We start from the raw sequence: 11,041 nt of genomic DNA on the forward strand, positions 1-11,041 counted from the left end.
GGAAGGACATCGTTTGTAGGCTGTTGGTGGGGTGAAAGAAACACAGAGAACTATACGAAACTATAAAATGAAAAGGGTTGTGTTTTTCTCTTAATTCTTTAATTGTGCTGGGATGGCGAGTTTTCGAAGATAAGATAAAACCAGACCAGTGTGTGATATTCCACATAAAAGGGGTTGTAGTGGGTTGACCCTCGCCTAGGCCAAATATGTTGTATATAGCAGCCTTGTTGTCTTTTTTCCAAAGCCTATATACTGTATATTGTAGAAATGTAGGATCTTGTTCTTCAATCAGATTGATTCATGAATCTGTGGTTTCCTGGTAACAGGAACTTGTGGATTTACTAGAGGCCGATTTCAACAGTTCACACATATAAAGTAGAACATGCAAAACACAACACAAATGTCCGGTCCACGGTATTTTCTATTAGTTCAGATAAATAAACATGGCAAGCGATGAAGGACATAACAAGATATAATAAATATAAGAAAATAACATCCATATATTTCTTACTTATTAACATATTTGCATTTATAAAACAAGATAGAAAAGATATTCATCTTCACCACAGCAACGGAGAAAAGCCCTCGTCTAGACAAACTAGCCTATCTGTCATATCTTCTTATTTTTTGGATGACACTAAAAAACTTTTGACAATTCGATTATAGAAATGTAGTCAAGCGGAAGTGTTTTAGTGGCTTTCGGGTTATTTAAACGTCCAGAAAACCAACAACAAATCAAATGAAACACCAGACGAAGCAGTGTTATAAGAGCAGATCAATAATAACTCATTGTAAAAATAGCCATTTCAATATTAAAACTGGTTATATGTGTACTCTCAGTGATAAAGCAATAAAAAGGTTTCGGGGAGAAATCATTTATTTCATTCAATGAACAAAACCGAAATTAACACCAACGAAATGAAAATGCAAAAAGCAAAAGAAAAGAAAGTCAAAAGTCTCCCATAATTGTTGTATTCATTAATAGGGTAAATTACACTATATAATAGTACAAATACAGTACGTACTTGACATCAGTTATAAATCTAAAACATTAAGAATAGCTTTACTATTCTTCCATATTAATATGAAATAATCATAACAAATCTCTATATCTGTGGAGAACATGACACAAACTTTGCTTTATGAACATTAAGAATTTTAAGAATATGATCTATTTCCAATGAACCAGTATCACAATCTAAAAGCGATACCATTCCGTCACTTATATTAATAAACTCGTAACAAAGAGATCCTATAAATAAAACATGAATATAAGAGCAACCGCGCCTGCCATAGCTTTCCCTCAAATAACGCCGTGCCTCTATTTTGTAATGATACTGACGTGTTTCTCTGACGTCACTTCCTGCCGCGCCGCAGACGTTCCGGGCGCCGATTTTTGAAAACGAGAGGGTTTGTTTTGATTCTTTCTTCACAGAATTAGCGAGTAAATGAAGGATGTGATGTTAAACTTATTATGTGTTAAAACTAATGAAGTGTCGGAGAACTAAAGCGAAGCGAAGACAACACGTTTGACATGTTAGCAATTGTAAATGCACGTGTGCTACATTAGCATAGACTGTTTGTAACGTTACGCGACGAATACACACGGAGTGTGACAACAGGTCTCTTTAAGCTTTATAAAACACTTGTAAATAAACTTCACCTCGCGATAAACTTCACTTTATTTTCACATTGCACGTCTGATATTGTTGCTTAAAGCGGGACCCTTTTCCTTTAGTGTATTATTTATGGTCGTACTCTGACACTCGAGTTTTATTATTGTCTTGTGTCGTTGTCAATAAATCCTTATTAATGTGTTGTTCTTGTTGACATTACTAATACAAATGATTGATGGAAATCTTAACAACAGGTTTGCAGCTGAGAATGGCGTCTATCAGAGACTATAATGTAGTTGAGCAGTTTAACAGCAGGCTGGAGGAGATCAGGTCCAAACTTCTAGATCAGGCCATGGGAGAAGTGCTCAACGACACCGCCATGGAGCTCTGTCAACAACACAGACACTACATGAAGTCTGTCATGGGTGAGAGAGATGTGTTTGTCTCTTAAGAACGAGTCTTCAGTCTTTAGTTGAAGGAATACTGCTATGTAATAAATAATATATGGCATCGGAACAATTTATATAGCAGTAAATCATTTAAACATTTTTCTGTGATTCACTGTATTTTATTGACATGCTCAAAGCCAAATATTAAGCATCATTTATATAGTATTGTCGTTTGCACAAATTAGCTTCTATATCATCAGTAAAACTATTAAAACAACTGTTGTTGACTAGTAATATATATATGTATGTATATTGTTTTTTACACAGATACTTGTATCAAGAAATGCAAGGAGGATGAAAGCATGTTTGAGAGTATACATGCATATAAAGAAGGTGAGATTTCCTGACATGCTTACATCAGGGAATTGATTATGTGCTTTATGATGTTTGTAATATTTCATTAGATTTAAAGGAAAGAACTGCTGTATTGAAAGAAAAGAAGACAGAGCATCTTGAGGTCGTATCAGACATCGAGGACAAGGAACATCACAAAGAACTCTTAATTCAGAGGATTGAGAAACTTAAGAAGGATCAGGCCAAAAACAGAGAATGTACGTACAACTTTCTTTCCTCTCGTGTAATGACCTTTACGTCGGTGTAACTAACTCCGTGTTAACTTCATTATCAGTGTCATAGTTTAGATTCGATTTTTATCATCTTAATCCTGCAGTAATTCATGTGGAACCTTGCATTCAAAGATCAATGATTTGCTTTGTTGTTGTTTCAATTCTTTTCTAGTGATTCAGTCACAAAACAAAGCCAACAAGGACCGACTGAAGAAGCTCAACATATGCAAGGACGTCTTTCAAAAACATCTGAGTCTCGAGATCAGAAAAATCCAAGGTCCGTGATTAAAGCAAAGACATATGCTAAAATGAATGCTTCATTTTATTTTATTTCTATTCTTTTTTTATTAACATAAGTGGTGTCACCTATGAACTAATAGGACACATCACACAAACAACGATGTTCTCCAGTGTATTAAAAACATATGTGTTTTTCTATATTTATTTTAAGGCGAGAAGTTGCAGTTTGTCTTCAGGAACATCAGTCGTAAAGATCCAGATATCGTCCATACGTTCCTCCTACGGCTTGATGCGGAGGGCGTGTACCACAGTAAATACTCATCTTATCTTGCATATTATAGATTATAATGTAGTTTTCACTTTCTTTCTAAAAATAAAGAGAAAAGCTTTGGTTTCCTGGACTTCTTATTTGACCTGCTAATGATTAGGACCAAGCATTGGATTTTTTTTGTTGCAATCGGCGCGTACGTGCATAATGTAAACAACACAAAGGGATAATGCAATGATGTGTTGGCTGTAGTTCCATCCGCCCTGCCAGCATCCAGCAGCTCGTCTTCTTCCGTAAATAATCGTATAGCTGTATCTGTTTTTATAAATATCATCAAACTAAATACTCTTCGAAAATACTAAGTATGCAATACTACTGTATAGATTCTCAAGATTTATATGACACACGCAGTTTCTGCCAATCTTTAAATGATTTTGAAATGTAGATTTTGAAATTGCATCTGGAGGTAATATGTGTGTGTTGTTGTGTATTGTTTAGTCATCTCCTGTGACCCTCCGCTGGAGAAAATGGCACATCTAGAGCTCAGGCTGCAGGAGACCAACAACTTCCCTGCTTTCCTCGCAAATGTCAGGAGAGAGTTTGTGGCGCTTGACAACGGTGCAAAGAAGTGAAAGTGATTCATTGTAGATCCACGTCAACAAACATATTTTCATCTTTTATTAACTGAGTCATTTGTAAATACTTGAGTGAATTATTTAGATTTTTCTGTTGTTCCCATTTGTGGAGTTGTAATTTTTAGCAATAAACATTTATACATTAACACGAAAATAAAAAATACAACTCTAAAATGACATCAAAAGGCTAATTTTATGCTTGTATAACAACATGACGTTCTTTTTTTCAACACATTTATTAAACTGAAATAACATCAAATATCACAATTCACAGAGTTCCCACTGTCATGTATCTAAATATGAATGATATATAATGACATCAGGGTTTTCCTCTGTCAAAATTGGTCTACTATTGAACTGTCCCAACATGACATTGAATCTATTCAATAAAATCATTCGAGTTGTCCTCCTTTTATACCAGCAAAAAGCAGTATTCTTTTCCCCGCCTTCATTGATTTTTATTTGCCAAAAAGCATGTTTTGACCGCAGTTCATCCAGAGTCTTCTTCAGTTGCTTTTAATTGATGAGGGACAGTTCAGAAACCGGCATGTTCTGCTTCATTCGGTGCCGTTTAAAAGTATACAATGCTTCTGCAGTTTCTTCTTGACGTCATATGCCGATCGGTCTGCGCAACACACAATGAAGTTGAACACTGAGCGCATACACGAGCTCTCTGTTCGTTCTTTCATCACAAGCGCATCAGTTGTCAACAAAAAATTTGATTTGGCGGCCGACAAAAGACAGTAAATGTTGGAAATACCCTGTAGCCTATATATATATAAATAAAATCTTAAGTGTCTGTAGTAGTGTCTACTTGTAGTTATGCACTGCTTTAAAATATGAAATAATTGCTCATCTGCACTACAAATGAAGTTCTAGTGATACCTCCAGCATTAGTAAATGGTGATTCAGTGAGTTGTTCGTGTGTTCTTTAAGCTTCAGAAGACTTTGTTGCAGTAAGAAGCGGAAGCTCTTCGACATAATTGGAAGGGAAATGTCCCGTCTGTCCATTCAGTTCACCGAACCACCAGCCTGTCTCGTCCTTCTGAAAGAGCTCAAGTACATCTCCTGTCAGAATAACAGCAAAAGTCAATCAAAAAAACATCCATTGGATACACGCTGAAGATTTCTGAATGAAAAATACTACCTTCATTTATGTTTAGCTCGTCCTCTCGCTCTGACGTAAAGCCGTATAAAGCCTTGCATTTGCCTATAGAGCAGAATTCTGCACCTAACATTAAAGGGATAGTGAATATACAGTCATCATTTAGCCTTTTTCCAAAAAGATATTTGGAGGAATGTTTGCAATGTTCAGTTCTGGGTCATCATCTACGACCAAAGTAGGAGGAAAATAATATATATTTTTTGTTCTGTTGAACACATAATGAGATATTATGAGAAATCTTGGAAACAAAAATATCTTTCTTCCAAATACCTTTCTCTGTGTTCATCAGAAAAAAGTAATGCATACAGGTATGGCATTACACGAGGGTGAGTAAATGATGACAGAATATTCAGTTTTGGGTGAACTATTCCTCTAAACATTTTGAGACAGAAATTGATTTAATAACTTCATAAAAGTATATGACTTTGTTTTCCTACTCAATTATTGTTTGTTTAGAAATACTGTGGGCTAAACAGAACATCAAAACGTACAGAATTATGTTACATCAAGAACATTATGTTAAGAGCTTTACCTTTTACAGATTCAGATGTGCTTCCATTAACTGCATTGCTCTGCTCTTCATCTGTGTTCTGTTTGACATTTATGTTCTCAGGGTCGGGTTTGGTCAGCACGCTCTTTGCAGGGTTCTTATACGTCACAGAGCTTCTCACAGACTGACGGGATCTGAACGGTGTCTTCTTGTTTCTTACGGGACGAGAGAGCTGTACCACGCTGTGTTCCCCGTCCTAAAACAAACCCAGCAGAGACTGAAACAGAAACTCAGTTTTCAAGTAAACCTATGTGATAGTTGTCGTTGTGGTGAAAACCAAACTCACCTTATCTTTCCATTTTGTGATGCTGTCACTAAAGCGATGGCGAGATTTGGCTTTTCCCTCTAACTCTGCCAGACCGACGCTCAGTTTACAGTGTGTGGCCTCCAAAAGATCAAGTTTGAGTACGGCCTATAGAAAAACATCAACGTTAGGTAGGTTACGTTACTTTAAAACCTGTCAAAAGCATTACATTGACTTTCATTAAAATACAGTATTACATTCAATGCATTACCTCCTCAAGCAACTGTTCGGTTTCTTCCAGATTCTTTTGATTTGAAAAGTTTGGTTGTTCAGTATAAACTTTCACCATTTTCTCTAGACCTGAAATAAACGGCAGTTATAAATAATCTGGGCTTTAAAACTTCTCAGAAATGCTCTTAAGAATAGTCTAAAGCTTTGATTTAAAGAGATACTCTGTCATGAATAACTGACCCTATTGTTGTTCCAAACATGTAAACATTTCTTTGCTCGGTTGAACATAGAGAGAGATATTTTGGAATAATGTTAGAAACCAACCGTTCTGAAGCACCATTGACTGCCATAGAAGGAAACATTTAAATGGCAGTCAAAAGTGCCCCAGAACGGTTTGTTTTCATACATTTCTCAAAATATCTTCTTTCGTGTTCAACAGAACCAAAACGTTACAAAAAAATGTCCTACTATGGCAATTTTTCCATTTAAGTGTCAAAATATTCTTAGTAAATAGTAGGACTTTACTAAGAGGAGAAGACTTTTATAATGAAAATCACAACATCTCTTTAAAATCTCACTCATTTCTCCTAGACATCAACGAGATTGGATATAGAGAAAGTGGAAAATTGAGTTTTAGTCTCTTGCATCTCCAAATAGACCTGGAGATCTGACAAGAACAGATGTCGACAATGTGTCAAACTGAGCTCAAATATGTCTCGTCTGCTATCAAAAGTCAATATTATTGAAGATCTCAATATGATCTCAAACATTTCTCATCACATTTACTCAAATCCAGATGATATGACCTCTACAGTCTACATTCATTTCACACCTCCAGACTCTTCGTGTGTTTCTTCAATCTCAATATCTAATAAACAAATCTAAGAGAAACAAGTTGATGCTCAAATGAAACACAATTGTGAAATCCTAACTTGCATTCATGGTTAAATAAATCACATGACAGATTTCTGAGATTTACGACATGATTCTGACCTTCTCTGTCACTCTTTGTTTTTGTGATGTTGTCCTCGAGTCGCTGAAGTTTAGTCCCAATGGCATCTTTTCTTCTGTCCTTTGACATGATGGTTTTCCCTTCCTCCTCCTACACACGCACACGGTACTTTTATAGTCCAACAGAACACATGTTGGTTGTAAACAAATGAGAAAAACTCTCAATATAACATTCGTTTCATTGAAAGCCTCACAAAGTAGTCGGTCATGAGAAATTCAGCTCTGTTGTCATCTGCTGTGGTGTGGACGTTCTCCATCAGTGACTGGATATCTGTCTCCACATCCACTCCTCTGACCGACTGCTCCATCTGACTCTGACTCTATCACCAAACACATTCGCCAAATCATTACATCATCAAAAACTCTCCAATCACATTGCTGCTTTTATATCATTTTTAAACAGAAAGCTCCAGCTCATTGGACAATGACTCCTAAATGATTCTGTTTTGGTTGCTGAATTTGATCAAATATATGACTAGGCTATTAGCATAATACGCCACTGCCGGTACATTGAATGGAGAGGAACGCCCAATCCACTTATTAACCATGTTGTCACGCACCACATATATGGAAGGTCATATTCGGGTTCCGGGTCCAAGAGCTCACTAAGCGTCATGGCGAGGTTTAAAATGATCGGAAAACCGTGACCTTTATCCGGCCATTTTCATAATTCATAATTTATTCATGCTTTTATGTCTGAGATTCCATGAGCCTGATGATGACTTACAGTTAATACGTGTTTCTCTTAAATATGTTATATGAGTAAACAGTGCTCATAAACAGCTGTGGCAGTATAAACATGCTTGGACTCGAATACGCTAATTCCTCACGTTACCACTTAAGAGGCAAATATGGCCGCTCCATCGAGAGAAGTCCCGCCGGCAACCTTTAAAAAGCCGATTTTTTGCGCAAAGTAAGTTTAGCAAACCAAAGTTATGATTCAGGTCATGTCATGTTTACTTTTTCCAGCGATTTTCCAAATATCGACTTTCCCCCATTCAAGTAGATAGGACCGTGGACTTGCTATGACGTAAACAGCCGTTGCAAACATGACTGCCGAGTGGCACGACTTCAGTACACACACTTTGATTTAGTTGATGATGTGTGACACTCACGTGAATGACGCTCTGTGCATATACATTCATATAGAGACTGTACTTCTCCAGAGTGTTTAAAAGCGTCTCGGTCCTCTGCTTCTCCAGTTCCTGAACAATCTGAAAATCAGATATGAATATATGTATATAAAACGCATTACTTCAAAGCAGCTTTATAGTAATAAAAAGGAAAGGAACAAGAGACGATGCAAACTGAATTGACAATCAGTTCTGGTTGTTTGATCCATTTCAGGTTGGTGAACACAAGTAAATGTTTAAATCCGACACAGAGAACGGTCAACCTTTAATATCAGTGTATATGAAGAGTTTGGTTCCAAAGTGAGATAACTCCCTTTAAATCATGTTTTTTATCGTGCATTCCATTAATATAAATCAAACAGCAGTTTGTTTATTTAGATTTAAGACATTTTAGATAATACACAATAAAAACATTATAACATTTGTAACCAAAGTCTTCATATATAGTCAGTACATGTTTATGTTGAGATATGTGAACCTGGTGGCAGGTTTTCAAGGTGTTCTCCAGCTTCAGTCGGGTGTGGTGACTGTCCATGTTGATGTTGAAGTATTCTTCATCGACTCTGGCCTGAAGTTCTGCTGATTTTGTTAATCTATTGAACATCTGGATACAGTAAACCGGCCGCATTTATTCTGCTCGTGTCTCATCATAACCGTGACAATTGCTTTTCCCAACAAACACAACGTACCTTCTGTTTTTCCTTCTCAGTGCAAATGTGCTTATTCTTCTCCACAAAGTCGAAGAGCGCCTCGTGTTCTCTTGTTAAACCCATCAGCTTCTTCTTCAGCTGTGGAAACAAACAGATTGATTTCTGCTGTCATGACAAATCCATAAGACCTCAAAAGTGCTTTTGAATCCCACACTTCTGGGTTAGATTCAGCAGAATCTCTTCATCTTCAGACATTAAACATTTATAGATTTTTCTTACCTTAATCTGCTCGTTCCAATTTGTGAGGACAAGTTTTCCAGATTTCTCAATCGCGTTGTCAAGCTGCGTTCACACAAGATTCACTGTAAGTGTGTGTAGATGTCGCTACGTCGAATAAAAGGTGATCAACGTACCGGCCTCTTTCTTTTCGAGTGTTCATCTAAGATTTGACGCATCTCCCGAATAGCATCTTGGTTGAGGGCGTTTCCCAATATTCTGAAAGAATAATTCTGATATAAATACACATCGGCGATAAAACCAAACCTCCTCAAGTGTGATGTCATACCGGTGAGCATCTGCCGAGGAGAACATCTCATCTGATATGAAGGACCAGGCTCGGTATGAGGAGCTTTCAAAAGAAAACAACAAACGCAAGAGAACATTACTTTCCACTTGCTGTTATCGAACGTAAAACGAATCATTTACAAACATGTTAAATGTGTCGGTCACTCACTTGTCACACATTTCTTTGGACACTTTGAGGAGTTTGCTTGCAATCTTCTGAAGTCCTTTAGAATAGTTTACCTCCAGATCAGATCTAAGATTGAAATAAAATGTAAATAATCCAAATAAGTTTGCTGTATTTGGCTTAAACATTTTCTCAGAATACTTACAGCTTATAAAATGCAAATCCTCCTCTCAGGAAAGAGGTACAGCACAATATACAGTATGTATACTTTTGAATTACAATCTTTTCTTTCCATGTTCTTCAGAACATTAAAGTTGACCAAAGTTTGTTCACAAACGCTGTAAAACATCAGCTAACCTTAAAAGTAGTAAAACAAAATAAGAGTCAAAGTTTACCTTTGCTGAAACGCAGTCAAGATCTCTTTACAGAAATATTCTCCATTCTTGGAGAGTCTCTTCAGGTCCTGGTACAGCAGATTGTACTGTAACACATTAGAACGCAAGAAAGCATTAAGCTAGAGAAGTCTTTAAACATTTTCAAAAAACAAAATCAATTTAGAAACACTTTATTATGCCAATATCAAAGTTTCCCTTTCCAAATAAAGCTGCTTAGAACTCATTTTGGTTTCCTAAAGAACCATTTCTCTGTCTAAACTTTTCGTAGTCTTTAGATGTCCTTATGTCTACTATAAAAACCTTTAAAGGTTCTTTAGGGAACCATACAGCTCAAGTGGAGATTTGAATAATGTTGAAAAGACTATTTCGTTTACTTGGTTTAACCGGCACATCATGAAACCAAAATGGACATGTGAGCAGACGTACAGCTACTGACCGACAGAAAATAAAGAACACTGTCACTACCCAAACGTATACATCCACGCTCTTATAAATGAGTAAAAATGGTATGACATTTCCAATAGTTGTAAATCTCATAAGGCTTAACAATAGAAACATGTATTGACTCACAGTACAGCCGCTCAGCGGGTCCTTCATCTTGACTCTGGTGGAACTTTAACTTTGCGGTTCGAACTTTGACCTCTCTTAGTTTTCTCAAGAATGCACGAGGAAATCACCTGCGCGTGCCAATGAATTACTTAACCACTTTATTTTACAACGGTTATTATAATGTATAGATACACACTGTCCATCACATTGCACACTGCACACAGCATCTGGAAACGGTACACTGTAAGAAACAATAGGTTAAACCTGTAAATAACACATCTGTACACTCATTTCAACAATTATACGTTGGATTTTTTGTCTATATTCTTTTACTTTTTGTAAATAGTTCATTACTGTTTTATTTTATCCTAATTTTTCTACCTTGATGTATGTTTGCAGCATGTGTACGTTTCTGCACTAAGCTCCTGTCGCCAAGTCAAATTCCCTGTGTGTGTACACATACTTGGTAATATAGCTCCTTCTGATTATGTATAAGCATAGATATTATTTTAAAAACTTGAAATGAAAACAGAAATGTTGCCCTATAAACTGAAAAGAAGGAGTATAACATTATTGAGTTGCCTAAAACAATCTTTAACAGAGCATAAGAGTGGTTAAAAGAGACTGATGAATCTTATGTGACATCATTGA

At 36.5% G+C, this 11,041-nt stretch overlaps 2 protein-coding genes across 4 annotated transcripts; one reads left to right on the forward strand and one right to left on the reverse strand.

Annotated features, from left to right (window-relative positions):
• Positions 1–1,283: 1,283 nt before the first annotated feature.
• On the forward strand, positions 1,284–4,240 carry spc25 (SPC25 component of NDC80 kinetochore complex). 2 transcript variants are annotated; one of them, XM_079463782.1, is made up of 7 exons: positions 1,284–1,410; positions 1,871–2,041; positions 2,333–2,398; positions 2,470–2,616; positions 2,804–2,908; positions 3,083–3,181; positions 3,638–4,240. In XM_079463782.1, exons 2-7 carry the CDS (start codon positions 1,885–1,887, stop codon positions 3,769–3,771), a joined length of 708 nt encoding a protein of 235 aa, XP_079319908.1. In that variant the 5' UTR covers positions 1,284–1,410; positions 1,871–1,884; the 3' UTR covers positions 3,772–4,240. The 2 variants fall into 2 exon arrangements, with proteins under 2 accessions (XP_079319908.1, XP_079319909.1); XM_079463783.1 differs by having other exon boundaries at positions 1,405–1,622; positions 3,638–4,196.
• On the reverse strand, positions 3,806–10,467 carry nostrin (nitric oxide synthase trafficking). 2 transcript variants are annotated; one of them, XM_079463781.1, is made up of 16 exons: positions 10,412–10,467; positions 9,842–9,927; positions 9,492–9,575; positions 9,324–9,386; positions 9,172–9,253; positions 9,038–9,100; positions 8,798–8,896; positions 8,587–8,712; positions 8,091–8,189; positions 7,170–7,295; positions 6,958–7,066; positions 6,005–6,093; positions 5,776–5,901; positions 5,472–5,685; positions 4,922–5,005; positions 3,806–4,842 (listed from the first exon to the last, which is right to left on the reverse strand). In XM_079463781.1, exons 1-16 carry the CDS (start codon positions 10,436–10,438, stop codon positions 4,706–4,708), a joined length of 1,614 nt encoding a protein of 537 aa, XP_079319907.1. In that variant the 5' UTR covers positions 10,439–10,467; the 3' UTR covers positions 3,806–4,705. The 2 variants fall into 2 exon arrangements, with proteins under 2 accessions (XP_079319907.1, XP_079319906.1); XM_079463780.1 differs by having other exon boundaries at positions 3,811–4,842; positions 8,563–8,712.
• Positions 10,468–11,041: the final 574 nt, after the last annotated feature.

This window comes from Barbatula barbatula, assembly GCF_947034865.1.
Source record: "Barbatula barbatula genome assembly, chromosome: 9".
In the NCBI taxonomy this organism is placed as follows: domain Eukaryota; kingdom Metazoa; phylum Chordata; class Actinopteri; order Cypriniformes; family Nemacheilidae; genus Barbatula; species Barbatula barbatula.